The sequence below is a fragment of the Cricetulus griseus genome, chromosome 5 (assembly GCF_003668045.3).
Source record: "Cricetulus griseus strain 17A/GY chromosome 5, alternate assembly CriGri-PICRH-1.0, whole genome shotgun sequence".
NCBI lineage: Eukaryota > Metazoa > Chordata > Mammalia > Rodentia > Cricetidae > Cricetulus > Cricetulus griseus.
Window position 1 is genome coordinate 145,570,762 of NC_048598.1, and position 23,330 is coordinate 145,594,091.

The window sequence follows — 23,330 nt, forward strand, 5'->3', positions numbered from 1 at the left end:
AGACACACACAGTTCCAGAAGCATCCCCACTGGCTGAGAAGCAGGGTCCTTTGTGGCCATTCCTCTTTCTACTTCTATTTTCTTGTTCTGTCTTCTCCACCTCCAACCAAGAAGGCTAGTGCAGTGCCACCAGGAGCACCAGAAAGCCATGAAGACTTGGTCTGTATTCTGAAAATAAAGGGGTTTTGACAGACATTTTGCCATTTTTTCTCAAATTGTTAGTCTAAACACACATCTTTGAGAATCTAAGTAACAAACACCACACAATCCACAATGCAGAAGTGAAAGCAGAAAACACACACGTGTGCCCCGTACACACACATACACACACACATTCACACACTCACACAACACACCAACACACACACACAACACACATAACACATAACATATACACAGCACATGGACACACACACACACACACACACACACACACACACACACACACACACATACACTGGCATTTTATTTGAAGAAACAAACAGAAACAGAATCCACAAGGCAACCACAGGAACAGCCTGGAGCAGGAACTATTTTGGCATGTTTGATGTGCTTTGTGCTGTCAGCCTCATCTGCTCCATCAGTTTAAACTATATCTGAATTAGCTCTTGTTCACCTTCAAGGAGCCATGGAACACTTTCTGAAGTTCTTGGAGTGGAGGGATCCAGAAGAGATCAGAGTTGGAAACTGCAGGCCTTCTTTCCTGATAGAGGAGAGATGGAGCCACCGTAGGGTACACTACCTGTGTGTACCACCAGAGCCCATGGGCAGCCAATACTAAAGGAGTATAAAATGGCTGGCTTTCCCTCCTTTTGTCACAGCTCATTCTTGGGCAAAGTTCAAACTAAGTCAGAGGCCACATACCTCTGGCACAAAACAAAGAAACCAAACACATGCACTAATGGTCTCTGAACATCCAAAAGGCTGCTTCAAAGGCCAGACAGTAATGGCTATGGACCTGACTCATAGGATGGCCCCCTCTTGAGCACTCACTAAGATCCACAACCAAATTGTGTTCTCTGGTCATTGGCTCATTTCTGATTTCCAGCGGCAGAATAAAACATAACAAAGGCATGCAGGAGATAAGGAGTGAGAGAATCAGAGTGAGCAAGGGGTGCAGCTTAGAGGCAGATATGCTAATATATGAGACCTCCTTGCCTCTCAATAGGAGGATATAGAGAAAACTGCACAGTAAACAAAGAATCCGAGGAGCACTATGAGGCCATTAGTGAGACAACAGAGAACATCACTGTCTCAGCACAGTCGCGTAGTTCCCACACAAAAGGACACCCCCCCCAGCAGGATGTGGTGGCACTCGAGAAGCTGAGGCAGGAGGATCAATTTGAGGCCAGCCTGGCCCATGGGGCAAGAGTTTGTGCAGAAACAATAAGCAAAACCAAACAAAGAGATGACAAGAAAGACCTAGCTGGCCTGAGAATAGTGTATTGAGTTCTTTGTACAATGGGGAAGGCAAGCAAAGATCTCACTAACAAGAGTAGCTTGCCTGTTAGTAGTGCTTTCCTGTTACATATTTGCCTCCTACCAGAGTGCTAATTTCCTTGAGGCCAATGATTTAGTTGAGCCAAGTTTAACACTCTGTTGCCCTGTTCATCATGACACTTGGTGGATTTTACTTTGCTTGAGTTGTGTATAAACATCATTATTAAGGAATACTATTTGTTCTTGAGTGCTTGGCAATAAGCTGTTACTTGTAAAGAGAGAGATGAAACTCCTATCATCTGCCACCTGGACTTTATGCTCTAATGAGCGCACTGGGGTTGATGATAGCTTTGATGGACACAAGAGCTTATCCCAACAGAAATCTGAAAGAGGTGCTTTAACCCTCATGGATTCGTTCATTGCAGGTATCTCCTTTGGGTCCCATTTCTAATGGATATCTTATGGTTAATGCTTAGTATTTTAGAACTTAGGTTGCCCAAGATGACCAATAATCTACATTTTAATTTGTAACACTGAGTTTGTTTTAAAGGTAATTATGCTGTAAGATGTAAAGTTATGTAAAAGTTGTTAACTACATTAAGACCTGAGTTTTATAAAAATCAGATGACTTAAAAACTGCCTTACAGTGTTTTGTGGCTTGCCAAAGTGCCTACCTGTAATACTGCCAAACTATGAGTGGCTTTTCATTAGGCATCTGTTTAAGCAGTGAAACATAGTTACTTGAGCATGTTCTCTGGACAGGTTAGGCCTGCTCCTGAGTAAAGTTAGCGCATGCATCTCCCGAGTTGCTGGAGTCCTAAGACATTTTAAATTAACCTTCACCATGTTATTTGAAACTGATAAAACTTCTCCCTTTTTACTGGGGCTGCTGTGAGCATAGGTTTGTGACACAGTGGTGTATTCATTTTTAAAATAATTTACTAAAAAATAAATACTAAGTGAGATAAAAAAGAAAGGAGGGAATGAAGGAGAGGGGAGAAAAGTGTGAAAGAGATAAGAAGAGAGTTCAGTAGTTTTTATTGACAGTTGGCAGTATTCCCCAGGCACACACGAGAGCCTCACACACTTGGCAATAAATAACCATATTCAATAGAACTAGATAGGCAGATGTTTTGTTATGTCATCTGGTCAATACTGGAAGGATCACTCGTATCTGTTCTTCAAACATAGCTTCGTCTAAACCTCCTTACAAAGATGTCCCTCCATGCCAGCGCTCTGTGACAAACTCTTCCTCCACCCACAGCCTCACACCCTGAGACATGATGAAGCAGATTAAACAAACAGTGTTGGATAGCTGCTGTTCCACAGTAGTTAACAGAAAACTGGAGCATTTTTTTATTCCAGATGTAAAGCTCAGTGTCAGGTGGGTGAGTGACTCGCACATGACATTATCCTATTCTTACAAGTAAAGATGCTTGGGTTGAGAGGACCATCCCCTGACCTGGGGATGAATTTATATTTCAAGTGAGAGAACCCAGAGGAGCCCACTTCCTCTAGTCTGATACGTTTTGGGTACAAGTTAGTACTTTTGTTTTGTTTTTCAAATGATTATAACCACACACTATAAGAAAACTTAAATTAAAGGACACCCTGGGATGAGAAAATGTAATTTGAAATGTCCTCAGAGCTGAAAAGGTTATCTGTATTGATGACCATTTCTTCACCATTAGGGGTCCTATCCACCTAAACCATGCCCATAAATGATGCCAAAATTTAAAAATGGTCACAGTGTCTCCAAATCTTAGTGACCTACAAGGCCAACCTTGATAAAAATAAAAGGAAATAAAATAAAAACTTCCTCCTCCATGATAAACCTGTTTTCTTCCTGAGTCAACAACTTTAACATCTCCCCTCCATGAGTTTCTCTCTAGAGTCCGTGTTCATGGATGCAAAGAAAGCACTCGCTCTTCAATCCTTCTCCCCAGAAGAACTTCCTTATCATCACTAAATAACCCTACCATGGGCACATTTGAGCCATTAAAATCAAGTGCAGGAATCTCTCAGGTCTCCAGACTGTGAATTCTCTGACATTTTCCCTTGTCAAGTCTCTGGTGAATAATTAGTTTCCACAAAATGGCTCAGTTCCCAGAGCCAGCGAGGGGTTCCAGAAGATTTGACCACATTTTGATTCTGTTCTGGAAAAACTTTTATGGCAGCTGGAAACCAAAAGCTTCAGTATCATCCTAAACAACAAGCCCAACTCAACATCTAAGGACAGTAGTTGTCTGTCATCAAGTAGAAGGTGGTAGTGCCAGAAAGTTTGGTGTATGCCAGGAGGGAGGTGGGAAGAACAAAATAGAAAAAGGATATGATAGCTTTTGTAGGAGTGGGTATTAGCTAATTATGTTTGGAATATGGGGGAACCATAAAATGTGTTGCGTGTGATCATTTATTTGATGACTGGAGTCAATGCAACCTCTTTCATTCTCGTTACCTTGCTAGTAAGTAGATTTTATTTCTGATCTTCAGTCTACCCTTCCCTCATTCTCCAAGTATGAGCTGGTTCCACGCTAGGTTACGGTTGCAATGACTAGCCTAGATCAACATGCAGGAGAAAGCCGAGGGGAGCATATCTCTGTGAAATTATTTGTTGGCATTAAACATGAGGTTTGATTAAATGTGTGCATATGTATGTATGCATATATGCATCCAGAATGGCCACACTACAACCTGACTTTAAGTGTAGTTTTGTTTTGATTTTGTGTTCTTTATTGTTGTTGTTGTTTTGATGTGACATATGTCTTACCAAGCAAAATAATTGAAAGTCATGTCAGTTAAGCCTCTGTTTAATGGAAACCAGTTTTTTCCTAGAACACTTTAATTATCCAGCCATGTTAATTAGTCTGTTTTATTACTTGTGGTTTAGCATTATTAGATTAAGCTGTAATCTCTAGTTATCCTTTGCAATGGCAACTAGCATGTTGCCATTAAAATAAGGTTTAGCATTAGATTGTCAGCACACTTAGTTATTACACACCAGCCTACATAAAAACAGAAGGACTTGTGCCGGTGGGTACAGTGAACTTAATTACAATTCATTTTGCAATATTAGATTTTCCATAGGATCTAAGTATTAGAAATGTCTTATAACGACGCAAGATAGTCAGAAAGAGATAAGCTTCACCACACTGAGAGACACTGAGTAGATGTTTATTGTAACAAAATGTGTGGTTGGCAAGTGATGAACCATTTATAGGATACTTAAGTTACCCTTAAGTATAAATTATAAAGTGTACAGCCACAGACATCAGCCTATACCTGTCTTTGGTCCCTGAGAAGAGCTGCAGTTAGACATATCTAGGACCACAGAGAATTACTTAAAATGTAATGAGACTACAGGGGCTAATCTGATATTTCAGAGAGACACTTTTTTGAAGCTCTGTTAAAAAAAACATGTTCAAAATTACATGACACAGAGGCGTTTCCTTGCTTTTGTGGCCTTGCCAAGATGTCATCACCTTATCTGTAGTAATTATCTAAGCCAATGAGTGCCCCGGGTTGCATATTTCTTCACATTATAAACTGTTTTATGCTAACAGAGAAATGTATTGGTCTTAGTCACAATTTCTTAAGTTCTAAGCCAAAGCATAGCTCAGTGCACCTGCAAGTAGTAAAGACATGTGGAATTCAGACAGGTACAATGTTTTGCCAGATGTAAAAGAAGAAAATGGCCAAGCAATAATAAGGAAAATTTCCTTTCCTTGAAGTTCTAGAATAACTCACTGCATAGCCAAATATGTACAATCATAGCTGTTGGGCCCCAGTTGTCAATCACTGCTCAGCCAGGGTCAACTGCCACAATCCTGGTGGACCTGCTAGCATTACTTTAAAGTGTTAACTGATGCCAGGCTGTGACCAAGAACTGAGAGAGCACATGCAGTGGCAAGATCCCAGGGGAACCAAGCTCCTGGACTCTCTAATGGGCACACATTCTATGCTGTTTTGGAGTTAGTTACTAGCATCTCATCTCTGTTCCCTAATGTTTTTTTTCTATTCCAGAGGCCAGAATTTGTGTATCATTCATCTTTGTTTCCCCAAAACTCTTGCCCCTGACCCTCTACAGATGGAAAAATCCCTGTTAGTTCTAAGGCCATAATCTATGACCCTCTATGGTTTGAATTTTATCAGTTTCCAAGGCAAAGTTATAAGTAAAAATTATTGTATTTAACCTGAAGTGAAATAAAATATTCATAACTAGCTTTTCAAAAACCACTGTTCACAATGACCCTCACTAGTGACTTCCAACTAAAAAGTAAGGCACTGACATAGATGAGCGTTTGGAGAAAACCTTTCCCCGGGGCTTAGGAAAGGAGACTCCAAGAGTGGTTCTGGGCATGCACACATGCCATGGTACCTGTGAATGCATACAAACATGCCATAGTACCTATGAGCACATACACACATGCCATGGTACCTGTGACCGCATGCATACATGTGCACACCAAATAAACAAATAAATATAATTAAAAATTAGGAGAACCATCTTTTTTAAAAAGCTCTTCATGAGTACTCCACCACCTGCATGACTTTTCTGCAAGGATGGCCAGTATGGGTCTCCAGAGTATTTCTGACCATGGGAAGAGAACATTTCTGCCAGCAGGTGATTTTACAGAACAGAGAAAGCAAGTCCGTGTGGTGGGAAACTGTCTAACTCTGGGCTTTGAAGGGCCTTTCCCCAAAGTTGGTGAGGTGGGTATATATAAATCAGTTTCCAAACCTCTGACATGTCTTTGCCTGTTTGATCTGACTTTGGCGGTGTTCGTCCGATGAGCAAGAAAGTAAACATACTCTGTAGGAGCAACATCTTACTCCAGTAAGATTGACTAATTACAGTGACTTAAAATCTTTATTTAATCTTCCTGCAGTTATCCTTTTAATGTGTTCTGTAATTACAAACCCTTTGGTCTGTTAATCTCTGATTCATTAGTGAGCGTCTTAAGTGTTTATCAAGGAGCACATGTAATATTCTGGTAATTACTAATAATCTTTGTTCATAGCACATTTACAAAGATCTCCACAGGGAGTTCCATTAGGTTCATCACCGCTTATCAGGCCAGAGCTTCTATTAGCAGTGTCGTACTCTGAGAAATACAGAGGGTTTATAAAGTAACACGAATGTCCCTTCTGTCTTGTGACTAAAAAACTCAAGAATTAAATCTAATTGTTGTTCTTCCTCCAAAATTCGATAGACCTGCTGTCTGCTGTTCTGTTGCACCACTGAGGAGAAAGGCAGACTGGGCCTGTGTTACACATCACTGGGATTGTAACTGTGGATGCCTCATCTGTGTCTCCAGTGTGGCTGGCCTCCTTTGACACAAGGGTGCAATTACTGTATGGGCTAATGCGCTGTGGTAGCATACAGTGCCATTGAAGGAGAACAAGGTGCCACTTAGAGCTTTGGTGCCTAGGATCCCTGCATCCCCACCCCGAACAAAACCAAACCTTGCCACCTCCTCCTTGGTAGCTAAAATCCCTTTAATAGGGCCTTAATAGGGGACAAGCTTTGACAGACAGAGGACATATCCAAGTGAAAGTGATGATAAAGAGAAGTATTTGATGTGAACGGTTTCTGGGGGCTGAGTCAGATGGAAAGACAATGGAAGAGAACACAAAAACTGCCACACTATCAGGGAGGTGATAGCAGAAATAAATTTCACTTATCACACAAATTCAACTGAGTTTGGCAACAGTCCAGTGAGCTGACTCACAATAAATAGCCTTTGCCCCCAAATTCCCTTCAGCTCCCTTCCCCAGTGCTTACCAAATAACCTCACTGAAAGGCAGTCTGTTCACTAGTTAGATGGCTCAGGGAGTTATCCCCAAGCTTGGAGATCCAAGTTTAACTCCCAGGAACCACATAGAAGAGAAGAGACCAGACTCCTGCAAGCTGTCCTCAGACCTCTGCGTGAACACAGGCACACACACACACACACACACACACACACACACACACACACACACACACATGCAGTATATTCACACAAAGATACAATATATAATGTATACATCCTATAACCTTTAATCCTTTGGAAATAAGACACTGCACACACCTGAAGTTTTAAACTCACTTCATTTTTAAACTCACTTCATTTTAGCCTTTTAAAACAGCAAACCACTCCACTTTTCACAGACATCCTTCTGGCCATGTCTCAGAAGTATTCTGGAAAGCTGAAGCGTCGCCGCTCACCACTGAGCACACATTTAAGTTAGTGGGAACTGCTGCAGCCATGATTCTTGGAAAATGCTTGAGGGTGTGGAAATAAATACCCTGCCATGCCTTAGGTACATCTACATGTGAATGTGGAGAGGCCCTTCCTGGCCCTGGTGGCTACCACAGTAACTTGTTTGGTATTCCTGGTGGAGCCAATGGCAGAGACAGTTATTCCCAATGCTAAGTGCATGCCATCTTGCCTGGCAGGCCCTATGGCTGAATGTCCCCTTGGCTCCTTTGAAGAGCTACAAGGGTTTGAACCATGTTTCTTTCCCTTGGGTTTGATCCTGACTGGATGTTAGGCACCGTGTAGCTCTCAAGTGTTATGTATTGTCCAGTTTGTCTCTTTGGCAGCAACCATTCTTTATATTAAATGAAGTTACAGATGGAGATTCCAGATGTGACCAAACTGCTTTTATAAAGACAATAGAGAGATCCAAGTTTTTCTTCTCAACACAATCAAGAGAGGGGCGGCTTTGTCTTTGCAATGCTACAGAGCTGTATCACATGACTGGAAAATTGTCTCTCTGAGCAGCCCAGAATCCAGCTTGGAAAATGGTGAGGTAAAGAGGAAAGGAAGAAGGAAATGGCTGTTTTACATGATTGGCCAAAATGCACTGTAATTATATCAACTTAAAACAGCTTCCTTAGAAGATCTGGTAACTCTCCGGTCAGAGTTAAGTCATGTGTCGTGTAGCTACAATTGCATATATTCCTGTGCAACCTATGGCACACCATCTATGAGAGGCAGAGTGGAAGGGACACTGCTCTCTGACCTCAGTGCATTTGGTCCTCTGACTGCCTTTGCAAAGTGAGTCTTGCTGTTCACTGTGGCCTCCTCTCCTCTATTTTGCTCATATAGTGCGTGAGCCTTTGTGTCTTCTGCCCACCATGAATGGCGGGGCACCATTCATCAGACGATCAATCTGCATGAATCGCTCCTGGTCATCCCACTGACCACTCTTAAGTGCCTGCTCTAAAATGAAATTGAGAACTAGGGAAGTGCAATCACAGACTTTTTTAAAGCCCTTTCCTTGTTTTTCCTTTTTGCAAAGTACTATTTTTCATCAGCAATAGTCACCACACAGAAAGTTCATCTCCTGCATCAGGATAGTAATATTAATAAAACTCACTGGCTGGCCACTGACATTCCAAAATGCCATTTCTAGACATTATGACTTGTATTGACATCATCTCCTTACATGTCTCCTTCACCTAACCCACACATTTCTAAAATGCTGAACCATGTATAAAATGCAGAACATACAACCCCAAGGAGTAGAGTACACGTGGCATAATAATGCTCAATAACTTACATTAATCGGATGTAAAAATTGATTGTAGTTATGAAGACATTTTTATTCTGAAGACATAAAAGGAATTTCACCCAAGGAGTAAAGTGCCTATACTTCTAATACCCTAGTTAGTTATGAACATTTGTGCAAGCCCACATAGTATCAGTATCTTAGATAAAATTCATCAGTATCTTAGATAAAACTGGAGTTTCTTAACCTCAGCAGTTAAGGAGAGGTCAACATTGACTATAATTTGGATGTGCTTGCATTGGCCCACCTGCTGACTCACAGTACTGTCTGGAAGCAGGGTCACACATCTGTAAGATGGCCACCCAGAGAGCTGAAGTCCTTAGCTACAGAGCCGAGAAAAGATAAATGTCCTCTGCTGGGCTTTGGTTCTTCTCACATGGGTACCCTCCTCTGAGCCTGATTAGGTCTGCATCCGTCCTGAACAAACATGTGCTAGCAGAGTGTCCATGGCGGCCTCCTGAAGGAAACCCAGGCAGCCTGCTAATGTGGAGGAATGCTTCTCTAATTTCTCCATTAGGAAGCATAGCGTTCCCTCAAGGGTCTTGCACATTTCCCCACCTGGACTGCTTTCCACTAGTTGCTTCCGTTTGCCTATTGAGTCCCATGAGGACCAGCTCAAGCCCCCTTTCCCTCTGTGTCTCTCTCCCTGAGACTTCACAGAGAGCAGTAATCCCACCGAAGCCCTGAACACCTGGACAACACCAGGCTCGTGCTACTTAACATTTCAGGTGTTTTTTATCATGCTTCTTAAAGGTGAACATAATTGCTGAATCATTGTGAAATTAAGAAAAAAACTTAGCAGTTTAAAAGGAAAGCATCTACAAAAGAATTTGACTGATGTAAAGGTATTTACAGATTACAGATATCATGAGAAACATCTATGTACATGTAATGCTTTTACAATAAATGAAACTATTTTTAAATAATTTTATTGAACAATTACAATAGAAGAGTTTTTGATTTCTCAACTAACCATGAGAAAATGTGTCATGATCAGCAATGAACCCAGGCCACAAATGGGCAAATGCCGAAATGGGAGTGGTCATTTGGACTAAACCAAAATCATATTTTGGAAATTGCTCTCTATGCTACATGACTATATTTTGTACAAACCCATACATGGTTCTCCTATTGCATTACTGATCTAGTCTAGAAATGCCCAAACCATCAAGGCTTGATCTTATTCTTTTTTGTTTGTTTCTTTGTTTTGCAGATTTTTTTATTTGAATTAGAAACAAGATTATTTTACATGTCAATCCCAGTTCCCTCTCCCTCCTCTCCTCCCCTACGGCCCCTCCCAACTAAAACCCTACCTTATCGCATGTCCTTTCTGCTCTCCAGGAAGGATGAGGCCTTCCATAGGGGGTCATCAGAGTCTATCATATCCTTTGGGATAGGGCCTAGGCCCACCCCCATGTGTCTTGGCTCAGGGAGTATCCCTCCACGTGGGATGGGCTCCTGAAGTCCACACCTATGCTAGGGATAAGGACTGAACTTCTACAGGAGGTCCCGTAGATTTCCGAGGTTTCCTTACTGAAACCCATGTTCCTGGGGTCTGGTTCAGTCCCATGCTGGTATCCCAGCTATCAATCTGGGGAGCAAGAGTTCCCGCACGTTCAGGTCAGCTGTTTCTGTGGGTTTCACCATCCTGATATGGATCCCTTGCTCATCACTCATCCTTCTCTGCATCTGGATTCCAGTTCAGTTCAGTGATTAGTTGTGGATGTCTGCTTCTACTTCCACCAGCTGGTGGATGAGGGCTATCGGGTGGCATATAAGTCAGTCATCAATCTCATTATCAGGGGAGGGCATTTAAGGTAGCCTGTTTAAGCCTCCTCTGTTACTTAAATTGTTAGCTGGTGTCATCTTTGTAGATCTCCAGACATTTCCCTAGTGCCTAATTTCTCTGTAAGCCTAAAATGTCTCCCTCTATTATGGTATCTGCATTCTTGTTATCATCTGCTCTTCCCCTGACTCAACCTTTCTGCTCCCTCATGTCCTCCGCATCCCTCCTCCTCTTCCCTTCTCATTCTCCTAGCTCCCTCCCACCTCTTCCTATGCTCCCAATTTGCTCAGGAGATCTTATTCTAGACAGACCTCTTTCTGAGTCCTTCCAGCAAGTGGTATGTATATACACACAGATGTCCCTCTGCCTCTCAAACAGGCTGAGTGAGCCAGAGGTCTCAGTTCATACTCTTCGGATAAGTTCTGTACATTTAGTTTTTGTTCATACATGCATGTGTGTGTGTGCATGTTTGTGTGCTTATGTGTGTGCATGTTCCTGTGTGTATGTGTGTATGTGTGTGTATGTTCCTGTGTGTATGTGTGCATGTGTGTGCATGTTCCTGTGTGTATGTTTGATGTATGTGCATGTTCCTGTGTGTATGTGTGTGTATGTTCCTGTGTGTATGTGTGTGCATGTTCCTGTGTGTGTGTGTGTGTGTGTGTGTGTGTGTGTGTGTGTGTGTGTGTGTTCCTGTGTATTCAGGCACACATATCAACCTTGGATGTTATTCCTCAAGTACAACCATCTTGATTTTTGGAGGCAGGGTCTCTCACTAGGCTTGGGCTTGCCAAGTAGGAGAGACTGGTTGGCCAGCGAGCCACAGGAATCCCCCTGTCTCTACCTCTCTGGTGCTATAAATCTGAGTGTACACTAGCACTCCTGACTTTTTCATGTGGGTCCTGGGGATTGAAGGTGGGTTCTTATGATTTCACAGCAAGGGGCTCACGGATTAAGTATCTGCATAGCCCTGCACAGTTTAAATTTAAGAGTGTAGTTCTTGTTCAGAAACTAAGCTTCTAAATTGATTGTACCAGTGCAGCTGCAACTGTGACTAAAGCTCCACACTACTAAGATGAATATGACATTTTAAACTTTAACAATAGTCAGCACAGTGTTGTGGAATATTGCTTGTTGTGTTAAAGATGAGCAGGGGAACATATTGAAATATCAACGGAAAATGAATTAAAGAGGAAAAAACTACCCCAAATACACACACCTTTAATTACATGTCTGCTGCTCCGCATTCTGGCATCATGCCCTCACATGGAGGTTCCTTCTGCCTTCACAATTGTTCTTCACTCCATGCTCCCCCTCTATACTTCCCAGTCAGCCAATGGACATTAGTTTAGGGATTTGTTTGTGCCAGGAACTTTTCTGGAAGATTCAACTTACACACCCCTAGACAGATGCTGCCCTGACCCCCCAAATTATCACTTTTCCATTCTGCAAAATCCAATGTAATTTCAGTATTACTTCAGTTGCCCTGCGGGTTAGAGCAAAGTGATACATTCACTTGTCTGTGATGAGGTTCGGTTTTGAGCACAATTCTCCAGGGATTGGAACTACAAAGGATGTTATCCCTAGAAGAAGTTGCGTGACTGTCATGACAATGATATAAAAATATACTTTAAACTAGATAATATCAGAATTAACTCTGAAAAGCACCTACAAGGAGAAAAAAGGAAACAGGCAAAATTATGGTAGGAATCAGAGGAAGAATTTAGGATAAAGAGCCAAAAATGAAGGGTAAACTGACTAGATAAACCAGAGAATGGATTAAAAATGACATGTGATAAAAATGAGTATTTATTATCACATATTTAGAAATAGACCTAATGAAAAAAAACAAGGAAAAGTTAAACTGTCATATTGGAGGCATCTACATTTAGTAGGCTACAGTGGAAGGTAAATGATTATACCAAAGAAACAGAATGTAAAAGAGAATGACTCAGAAATGGAGCACATCTTCACTGAGCAGCAGCTATGTGCAGAAAGCCTTGTCCTATGCTGAACTAACAATGGTAAATTGTAGCAGAATTGGTTCCAAGTTCAGCCTTGGAGTCTAACTTGTACCATATTAATTCCTCTGTACTTTTAAACATTTTTATTAAATGTCTATTAGGTAACATTAATTAAAGATTTATCTGTGTATTTCTTTCATACGCATCTTCAGATTTCTGAAGAGTTTATTAAAACAATGTATGGCATCTATGTGTGCTTTTCACACACAGAGAGAATCTAAAATGCCTTAGGATATGTCTGCCTGGCTGAGAAACCAAAAGGTATGCCCTTGTAAAGTACAAAGGACCAGTAATAAGGCAATAACAGAAATAAGGCAAAGGTTATATAAGAACAACAAATCGATGAAATCCATAGTAACGGTGAGAATATTTTAAATCACTCTGGAAAAGCTACCTTTCTAAGACTTTAAAAAACAAGAAAAGCTATTTGGCCAAATTTTTTATTTTTTTCTGTTGTTTTTTGATTTTTTTTTCTAGGCTCCAGGTTCAGAGAAGTAAAATGGACGCACACAATTATAAAAGCTTAGGAGACTGCTTTCGGATGATCTTCCAAAAAGAGGGGTATGTGATGTCTTTCCTACATGGACTGCATATTGATTGATATGGTCATTTTAATGTATTTCTATTTGATAAATTTTCTTGTTTTTCAATAGTTTGCTTTCCAGTCCCAGTTTTAGTAGGCAAAATAGTCTTAAAAGTGTGCCTTCTTATTTTGTTATATTTTTCCTAATTTGAATGAGAACTGAATATGCAAAAAGTGAAAACTACTCCAGAGAATATTAATAACCAATCTGATGACTTAGGGCAATTTATAATTTATGGTACTAGGGCTATGAAGTTTTTTTAACTGTTTTATCTAAACATAATAGGTTTTTTTACTTTGGGACTTAAATATAATACCCAAATTCATTCCAGAGGCTTAAGAATCTATAATCTGGACCCTCTCTGCCTTCTGCTCTAGCCCATCTCCATTCCTTAGAGTCATCTGCCCATCCTCAGAAACACTTTCTACCAGGGACCCCTTAGTGACTGTCCTGGACTAAGACTCGGGTACACAATTTTCACTATCCTTCCCGTGCTCCATAACCATTCTCCAGACATACTCTTGGTCGTGTAGCAGCCAGCTTTCAGGAGCTCCTTTTCTCACTCTGTCTCTGTTCCTAGGGGACTCCACCTCTTGGTGCAGATCCCAGTCTCCCTAGCTCTTTCTGGTGACCCCTCTCAGTCTCTTTTCCTAGCCCATTTCCCAACCCTTCTATCACTATCAGACCTACAGAAACATTCTCTACAAGGGATTCCAAAGCCACCACACTTGCCTAGGATCCGGAGAGGGCAAGAGCAACCAAAGAATAGATTATCTACCCAACAAAGACAAGCCCAGATGTTGACACTGTAAAGATTCAGCCATTATGCTGGCCTGCCCTGTCACCTGGCAGAATGCACTCAGGCAATACCTTGGTCAGCATGCAGGCGCAAAGGACCCCTTTAAAAGAAAGACCCCGACCACTTACACTCTTTCCCTCTATCTTTCTTTCTGTTCACCTGGGGCAGATTGGACTTTTCCTGTCTTCCTCTTCTCTTCTGCCCTCTCTGTCTTCCAGTCTCTGTACCTCTTTTCTCTTTCCTTCCCCCCTTTCCATTTCTAACAAAACTTCTCACTAAGCTCTGTCTGCCTGGCATGTTTGCCTCCCGCCTTGGTCGCCTTGCCTGCCATGGAATCTGCTAAGGTTACCCTCACGATTATTCCTAACAGACACCTAGAAATGTCTCAAAAGATGCTTAGGTCCCAGCACAAAACCCAATGTGAACAGCCAAGACAATATGCCTCCTCCAGAAGCCAGTAACCACATTGCAATAGGCCCCAACAAAGGCAATTTAACTGAAGCACAAGACAAGGACTTCAAGGACTTATGAATATGTTCAAGGACTTTATTGAAGATATAAATAAATCTATTAATGAAGTCTGCAAAAATATAAACAGTTGAATGCAAAAATGAAAACAAGACATGAAGGAAGAATTAAATAAAATCACTAAAGAAAACCCAAACTGAAATAAAACTGCAAATGAAAAAGTTAGGATGTCGAACATAAACCTCAGAGGTAAGACTCACCAACAAGACTGCAGGATGTGGAAGAGAGAGTCTCAGGTGTGGGGACGAGATAAAAGAAACGATCCCTCAGCCAAAGGAAATTTTGGAACTAGGAACCACAATTAAGAGAAAAACATGCATCACTTGTATTTCTAGGTCTGGGTCACCTCACTCAAAATAGTATTTTTTAGTTCCATCCATTTACCTGCATGTTTTATTTCTCTCTTATAGTTGAATAATGTTTTATTTTGTATACTACCACATTTGCATTTAGGTTCTTCCATTTCTTAGCTATAGGGACTAGAGCAGCAACAAATATAGCCGATCAAGTATCTGTATAGTGGGATGCTATGTCCTCCTTGGAGAATATGCCAAGAAGTACTATAGCTGCGTCATATAGTAAATCTATTTTTTAGCTTTGTGGGAGTTCTCCACACTGATTTCCAGAGTGGCTGTACCAGCAGTAGATCAGGGGTCCCCATTTTACCATATCCTCAGCAGCGTTGAACATCCGTTGTTTTCTTGATGTTAGCCATTGTGCGTTAAGATGCAATCTGTTTTGTTGTGTGCATTCACATCCAGGTGCACACAAACCACAGCATATGTGTAGATGTCACATGACAACCTGTGGAAGCTGGCTTTCCCTTCCCACCATGTAGCTTCCAGGGACTGAGCTTGGGCTGTCAGAACTGCCAACAAGTGTCTTGTCACCAGTCCAAATTTTAGTAGTATTACTACAAATACTTGGGATTCTCCGTGCAAAACTCTGTGTGGCAAGTTCCCTTCCAGCTGGACAGAGAGAGGAGCTAAGACTTTCAGAGGTTAGAAATAAGTGTAAGGGAGAGGACTCAAATCCAGACCTATTTAAGCTGAAAGCCCAGGAGCTAACCATTGAATTCACTACCTCATTTGTCAGGTGACACTATGAATGCCATTCTGCTTGGTCATTTTTTCAGTAAAAACTCTATCAAGATATCTTGTCATACTAGCATAATAATTTACTTATCTGTGTGCTACAGTTTATAAAATGAGTCCCTTCAGTGATCTTTGTGGGTTTTCCCCAGATTTTCACTATTTTAAACAATTTACTTATTGTTTAGTTTTGGGTTTTTTTGTTTTGTTTTGTTTTGTTTTGTTTTTGAGACAGGGTTTCTCTGTGTAGCTTTGTAGACCAGGCTGGCCTCGAACTCGAAGAGATCTGCCTGCCTCTGCCTCCTGAGTGCTGGGATAAACAACATACTTATATGCTTACATATTTTATTTGTCTATCAACCTAAGGGACCAATTGTTTTGTACATTTTATTTTATAGATATTAAGAAATTACTTTCTATGTATGTATTAACTTTGTGACCTTAATATTTAAGAATTTTCATTTCTCCTCACCAAGATGTGACATTTTGAATTATTGCTTGGGGAATTTTTCATCAATGTGCACCTCCTGTTTATCTTCCAATATGTAAGAAATGAAGATGTATTACATGTACTGACTCTGAACACACTTTTATGTCATTAGGGGTTGTTTCTTTCATGAATTAGCTGTTTGTAGCCTTTACCCATTTTTCTTGGGTTAGTCCTTTTTTTATTATTCTAGATATGTAGGAGGTTAGTACAGATAATATTGTAGACACAAATTCTTTGTTACATATATTAAAGGCATTTTTCCTAATTTGACATTTATCTCACAACTGTAATATGTTAGTCTTTGTGGAGTTTATGTTGTTCCATATCATGATTTTTGTGGTTATATCTATTTTTCCTTTGAGCTATGTAGCACTGTCACACTAACACACCTCAAAACAAACAAATCACATTCGCAGCCCCAGATAGTAAATTTTTCTCTGATATTTTACATTGACACTTTCAATTCACCCAGAAATTCTTCTTATAACATTTTGTATAAACATTAAACTTCATTTATAAACGATTAGCCAGTTGTCCAAATACCACCTGAAAAAAAATCCATCCTTCATTTACTAATTGGAGATACTGAGCTCCAATGAGCAAACTTCTGTGTGTTCCCTATCTCAGCTTTCTACACCATTTTTTCATATCCCACTGTGTTCATTCCATCGTCCATCTCTGTGCAGGCATCATGCTGTTCTAATTGTTTTATCTGCGCCAGTATCATACTTTTTAAATTGTTTATCAGCCAAGTATTTGGGGACTGTGTAAAAACATGCCCTGGGTACAAAGTTCGAATTCCTACCATAGTGTGCAGAGCCCTGGCTGGCATGCGCTCCTTCTTCTTCAGGGTCATTTTCGTACTCAGATGGGCTGTAGGAAAAGCTGTCAGTGTGAGCTGCTGAGCTCTCACCATTAGAACTTTTGCAAGTTGTCTTCCTGGAGTACCCAACCACCTAATCCCCCTAAGAAACCCTCTTCATTCAAAAGTGACTCCACATTTTGCCACCCCTGAGCTCAATTGTTTCCCCTCCCTCCACACATACGTGCCATATTAAAACGTGTCCTTTGTTGTTGTCTTACATGTTCCACCCTCAAAATGTGTTTCCCTAAAGGCCATTTCTCATTCATCTTCACATGTGATTCAAAGTCCTCACAGCGACACTATACTGCTATAAATCAAACAGATGGGCCAGGCTGTGGTCCACACTCTGAGGATGTGTTAACAAAGCATCAGACATTGCCAACTTATTTATATTTATGATAAGGGTTATAATTAATGCTTGTTCTGCTCAATAGACATATAAAATCAAGGAACTCATAGTATATTATCTGGTCAACAAGAAGTCCCTTTCCAGTAAAGCAGTCCTGTTAGCATGGCATGCTCTTTGAATTGTAATGGATATCTCTGAATTAGATGCAGTGCTCCTATGCCAGGCTCTTTATTTCATTTATGTTTTAGGGAAAACTGATGTCTCTGCTTTGATATCAAATAGTACAGCAAACACACAGTGTGTGTGGTCCTTGTACAGAAAAATTGTCCTTTTCCTATACTGTACATATAATTGCTTCTACAGAAAATTGACTTTTTTTCTGAAGTGCCTGTAGATCTAGAAATGTGGTTACTCAAAGATCAGAGAGCTCTGCTCTTAGAAATGGAAATATTTGTTTAAAAGGGCTGCATGTCGATTTTGATGCCCAACAAGATCATTTAAAAGCCTTAAGCTAAACAAAGGCCCACAACAACAACAACAAAAAATGAATAAAAGAATGAGAAGACCTTTTTAATACATGCTATTGTTTTTTCTTAGTAAAAGCCTGTCTTCTTTAGTTCCTTACTTGGTTTCTCGAGTACACTGTTCTTGGGGTTGGTTTCAGGTGCATGTAGCCCTATCTGAGATCTCTGAAAGGAGAGACTGATTCACTTGCTGATGACATCTCAAGCTTAAAGACACTAAAATCTGTTAGCATATCTAGTCTGTGTGCACACACCCATTTCCCCACCACAAGAGTATAAAGCGCTCCTCACTACTGCTCTTGACCATGCAATTCCCACTGCTGTGTACAGAATTCACCAAAATGTCAAGAAGACAGTTGCTCAGCCACCACAGTTTCTGCTCCTCCTGCTCCTTCTGTTTTCTCCCTTGTTAATGATGTGGCTTTTTCAAGAGCGACTTAATTTTAAAACTTTCAAAGCTTTACAGATTCTAAACAGAAATTTCCATGGTTTATAATTCTCATGATTTGCATTCGCTGAAAAGTATATAGAAAGGGGAACTCAGAAAATGAATGGAGGAAAGAGATTTGTCCCTGTCGCTATGAGAGCACCTGCATCGTCACCGTGATTCTTCTTCTTCTTCTTCTTCTTCTTCTTCTTCTTCTTCTTCTTCTTCTTCTTCTTCTTCTTCTTCTTCTTCTTCTGCTTCTGCTTCTGCTTCTGCTTCTGCTTCTGCTTCTGCTTCTGCTTCTTCTTCCTCCTCCTCCTCCTCCTCCTCTTCTTCTTCCTCCTCCTCCTCCTCCTCTCTGTCCTGAAAGAAGAAAACTAACCAAATACTGTGAAACAAAGTCCACACAGCCAACTTGGTTTGGGGCCTTTAAAGCCAGTAAGTTTCATGTGCAAGCCAACCTAGCAAACCATGCCTGTCATTGCTGTCTACACATGTTCATGCATCATGCCTCCCTGGCATCCCTGTCTATATGTATTCATGCATCAGGCATTCCTGACAGCCCTGTCTACATGTGTTCATGTGTCAGGCATTCCTGACAGCCCTGTCTACATGTGTTCATGCACCAGGCCTCCCTGGCATCCCTGTCTGCATGTGTTCATGCATCAGGCCTTCCATTCTGTGGACACGGGGTATTTTATGAAGGCCTTCCCAGCCTGCTTTGTACTTGTCATTCTCATAAGAAAGACAGTCCATGTGGAAAGAACATTGCACCATGATCAAAAAAGTGGTTCTCCCAGGAGGAGATGCCATCATTACACCTCAGTTTCACAGACGCCTGCAGAAGGAAGCAAGAGAGGAAGAAGATTGAGTTTTTCCACAGGACTGGAGAGGGAAATTATGTAATAAGTGCAGGAGAGTGTGCCCACCTCCACTCCTAATCTTCCTCCATTGTCTAGTATTGACTCTTCTGAAATAGAGGAAAAAAGGAACTGAGCAGAACTGGTGTCATGCTGATAGGACAGGGAAAAGAAGACATATAACAACTTGTGTTTTCATCAGTGTTGCACACAGTGTCCTAGACTTTCTCCTGTGTTGTTCTCAGCACACATATCATCTGAATTTTGTGTGAGGTACCTGAAGATCAGAGAAGCTAAGTGATGTATTCAAGGTTATGTAAGTATTAGCGTCATAATTATATTTTTTTATTCTACTGTTGCCTTTCACTAAAAGACCACATTTTATTATATATTGATTGGAAAGAAGACAATGTGGAAATAGTAGCCATAAAGCTACAATTTTCAAATAGTTACTATATATTTTTTTTTATTTTTTTCTTTCAAATCACACAGCAATTTAAATCAGGCTTAGTCCCTTCCTTCGGTGAATATAAAAGCCCCCAGCAACTAGTATATATCCAGTCAACCAAATCTTGGTGATTCTGAGGAAGCAACTCCAGCCCCTGGCAACTCAAGACTTAATCCAATCATGCCACATTCCTTGCAGCCAAGTGCATAAGTTCGTGGTTTTTAGTCAGTCTGCTCTCATCTTGTATGATCCTTAGCTCTCTTATGACAATAATTTTTGGGCATTGGTATGCTTAAGGCCAGTAACTAGGAAACAACTAGGTCAGATTAAACTCAGTTTCAAATGAGAAACATGTTGATTGCTGGTGCCTTCTGAAACATGGTATTCTTCAGAAAGTATTGCTGTAGAAAATATGTGGTTGTGTTGGGAAGAGCATTTGAACTGTGTTTTGCTTTGCGATTTGTTTTCTGTAACCACGGATGCTGCACCAAGTATCATCTTACAATCAGACCACTTGGTGATTATAATATTTTCTAGTTAAATGACATTTAAGGCCTCATTTTATGAGCTCCAGTGTAATTGGCTAATTTGGTAAACTCCAGATGTGTGAGATAATGTGCCACTCATTTAAGTGCCTTTCAGACGGCAGAAATGGCACAGCCCCAGGAGGTATAATCACCCCTTCTTGTTTTCATTAAGAAGGGGAATGAGTGGCTTGTGACACAGACAAAGGAAGAAGAATTCCACCAGTCTAAATCAACAACTTGCTAAGATTTGGACTTTTTTATTTTAGTCAGTGGACTTCTCGAAGACCTTCAGTGAACCTCCTTTATTTTAAAAAATAAATAAATAAAGTGGTTTGCTGAACCTAACATGGCTAGCTGGTTTTAAAGTACTCTTGGAAAAATAGATAAATCTAACCCTGCTGACAGTGCCTTGAAAATGCCCCTCACCTCATATGGAAGTGAGGGAAACATTGGGACTTCACAGACAAAGGCAAAGCTACCCTTTCCCAAAGCTGTGAGTTGAAGTTATTTTGATAATCAGCATCTTTGCCACCTGACAGACGGGCACTTCCCTAGGCACAGGAGTTGTTGCTGCTGTGTCTTTTTTTCTTTTTCCTTTGTCTCTTAACAGAAATCAGCTCATCCACTAAACATTGCCAAACTGGGGTGGAATAGATGGCTTTCCCATCCTGTAACTGGCCTCTCTTATCTGACTGTAGATCTAGTGAATATCTAGCTGTGTCTTCACTCAAATGTGTTTGGCATAGCAGTCCCTGGAGATAATCTACAGTATATATTAGTGTCATAGATATGATTGTGTTTGCAAGTCTGACTTGCCCAATTGTAATCTTTTTTTAAATTTATATTTTTTTACATTTTGAATAGGTGCAGGTCTAATTTGGAGAACATACCATAGTAACTTTATCCATCTGGTCTTAGAAGTGATAAGCAAAGGTCCAGAATACAGCATCTAGTAGACAGAAACCATTGTCTTCTTCTGAGTCTCCTATTTTGGAAAGGAAGACAAGAGATGCCCAATCATGAATGATATGGGAGCACTATCATTCTTAGATGATCTGTGTTCCTTTGATAAATTGTATGCCTATTTCTCAGTATGATGTACTAAAGTATAAATAATTTATCAAAGGAACACAGATCATCTAAGAATGATAATGCTGCATCCATATCGTCTACAGTTGGGCATTATTATCTGCCTCCTTTGATATCCTCAGGGGATTGATTGACTTCAGGATAATTAGATGTCAGACCTTTTTCCTAAATAGGGATTTAACACATGTAGGATAAAGGAGCTGATATTCTACCATCACTCCTGAGTCCATGCAGCTCTGGGATAGTCTTATGACTCTGGATGTGCTTTTCACACATCTTCTTGGTGACTTGGAATCCTTACAGTGTTGATATATTTACAGCTGTAGTCTGGTCTCTACTGTTTGTAAAATGTGTCCATGTTCATTACTGTACCTGATTCTCGTGAGACCTTCTGCAGGTAGACATGTGGGAAGAATAATTCTGGTTTTCTAGTCCCTCAAATATTTGTATATATTGTGCTTATCTTTTGGATATCTTAAGTCATCTTTTTATGACTTGCAATACCAAATACACTGTAAATATGATATACAGGGTTACTATACTGTGTCATTTAGAGAAAATGACAAAAGGAAAGCCCATACTTGATCAATACAAACACAATGTGCCTTAGTTAGGGTAACTATTGCTGTTTTGAAACACCATGACGAAAAGCAAGTTGGGGAGGAAAGTGATTATTTGGTGTACACTTTCACGTCATAGTCCATCATTGAAGGAAGTCAGGACAGGAACTCAAACAGGGCAGGAACCTGGAAGCAGGAGCTGTCACAGGGGCCATGGAGAGAAGCCGCTTACTTGTTTGCTCCTTGTGGCTTGCTCAGCCTGCTTTCCTATGAAACCCAGGACCACCAGTCCAGGAATGGCACCAACTACAATGGGCTGGGTCTTCCCCCATCAATCACTAATTAGGAAAATTCCCTACAGCCAGATCTTATAGAGACATTTTATCAATTGAGGTTCCATCTTTTTAGACAACTCTAGTTTGTGTCAAGTTGACATAAAACTATCCAGCACACAGTGTTTTTAGATTTTCGATCTATAGTTTATCAAATCTCTAGATGCAAAATGTATACATATAGATGGCCAACTGGAATATCATTTTACAAAAATTTTGCATGGATAACAATTTGAAGCTTTGATTGCTTAGCAATTCAGTTTTGTAAATAAAGGGATAATGAGCAAGAAGAAACAATATCAAAGATTAAGTCGAGGACATTTCAATTTAAGAAAAAAGGAGCCACTAAATTCTATTATATTATCTGTCCTCTCTGTCTTGCCAATTACTTAACACCATGCTCAGGTCCTCACTGGTGGTGTCAGCTGTTCTGGATGGTAAAGTGGAGTGGGCCCTCCCCAATCTCAACAGTCAGAGAGCAGATGTGGAATTTTCAGTGTCCAGTGAACACAGTCCCATCCTTCCATGTCCCAGAGATCTGCTTCCTTTTATCTTAATTAAAGGTCTGGTGTCAGCTCCTAGACCTTGCTGCTGTCATCACTGCAGACCGTAAGCTGACAGTTAACCCGGATACCTCCAGCCTCACACTGACAGTGCTTTCTGACTTAACCAACTGATCCTTGGCAAGTATTTAACTATTGCCACAAGATAAGTGAAAACGTCTGCAGTGATGTCAGCCTATCAGCAAGGACTGATTAAGACACCGAGCACAGCTTGTCTCAGTGTTCGGTGCTGACAGCAAGGAAGGGAGGGCCAGATATCAGGGGGAAGCTGTGGTATTTCCAGAAGGTTGGAGTTTTGATTCAGAGCCTGAGAAGAAATGTCCCACTGGAAATGTTTTCAGGCCTTTTTCTGAACTTATTCTACATTGTTTCATACCCTACAAATGTAGTCATTAGGGGAAAAATGCCTTTACTAAAACCAAACTCCCCCATAGGATGAGAATGGGGAAGAAAAGTTGCTAAAAGTGTTGTTCTTCCTGGGCCCAGTTCT

At 40.7% G+C, this 23,330-nt stretch overlaps 1 protein-coding gene across 1 annotated transcript in view; it reads left to right on the forward strand.

The window, feature by feature from the left end:
* The window catches only part of Slc25a21 (solute carrier family 25 member 21), a 211,856-nt gene that overhangs the window by 57,559 nt on the left and 130,967 nt on the right, over positions 1-23,330 (forward strand). Inside the window, exon 3 of the mRNA XM_035445876.1 lies at positions 13,282-13,365. Within this exon, the coding sequence (XP_035301767.1) occupies positions 13,282-13,365 (84 nt within the window). The remainder of the gene's footprint in view (positions 1-13,281; positions 13,366-23,330) is intronic.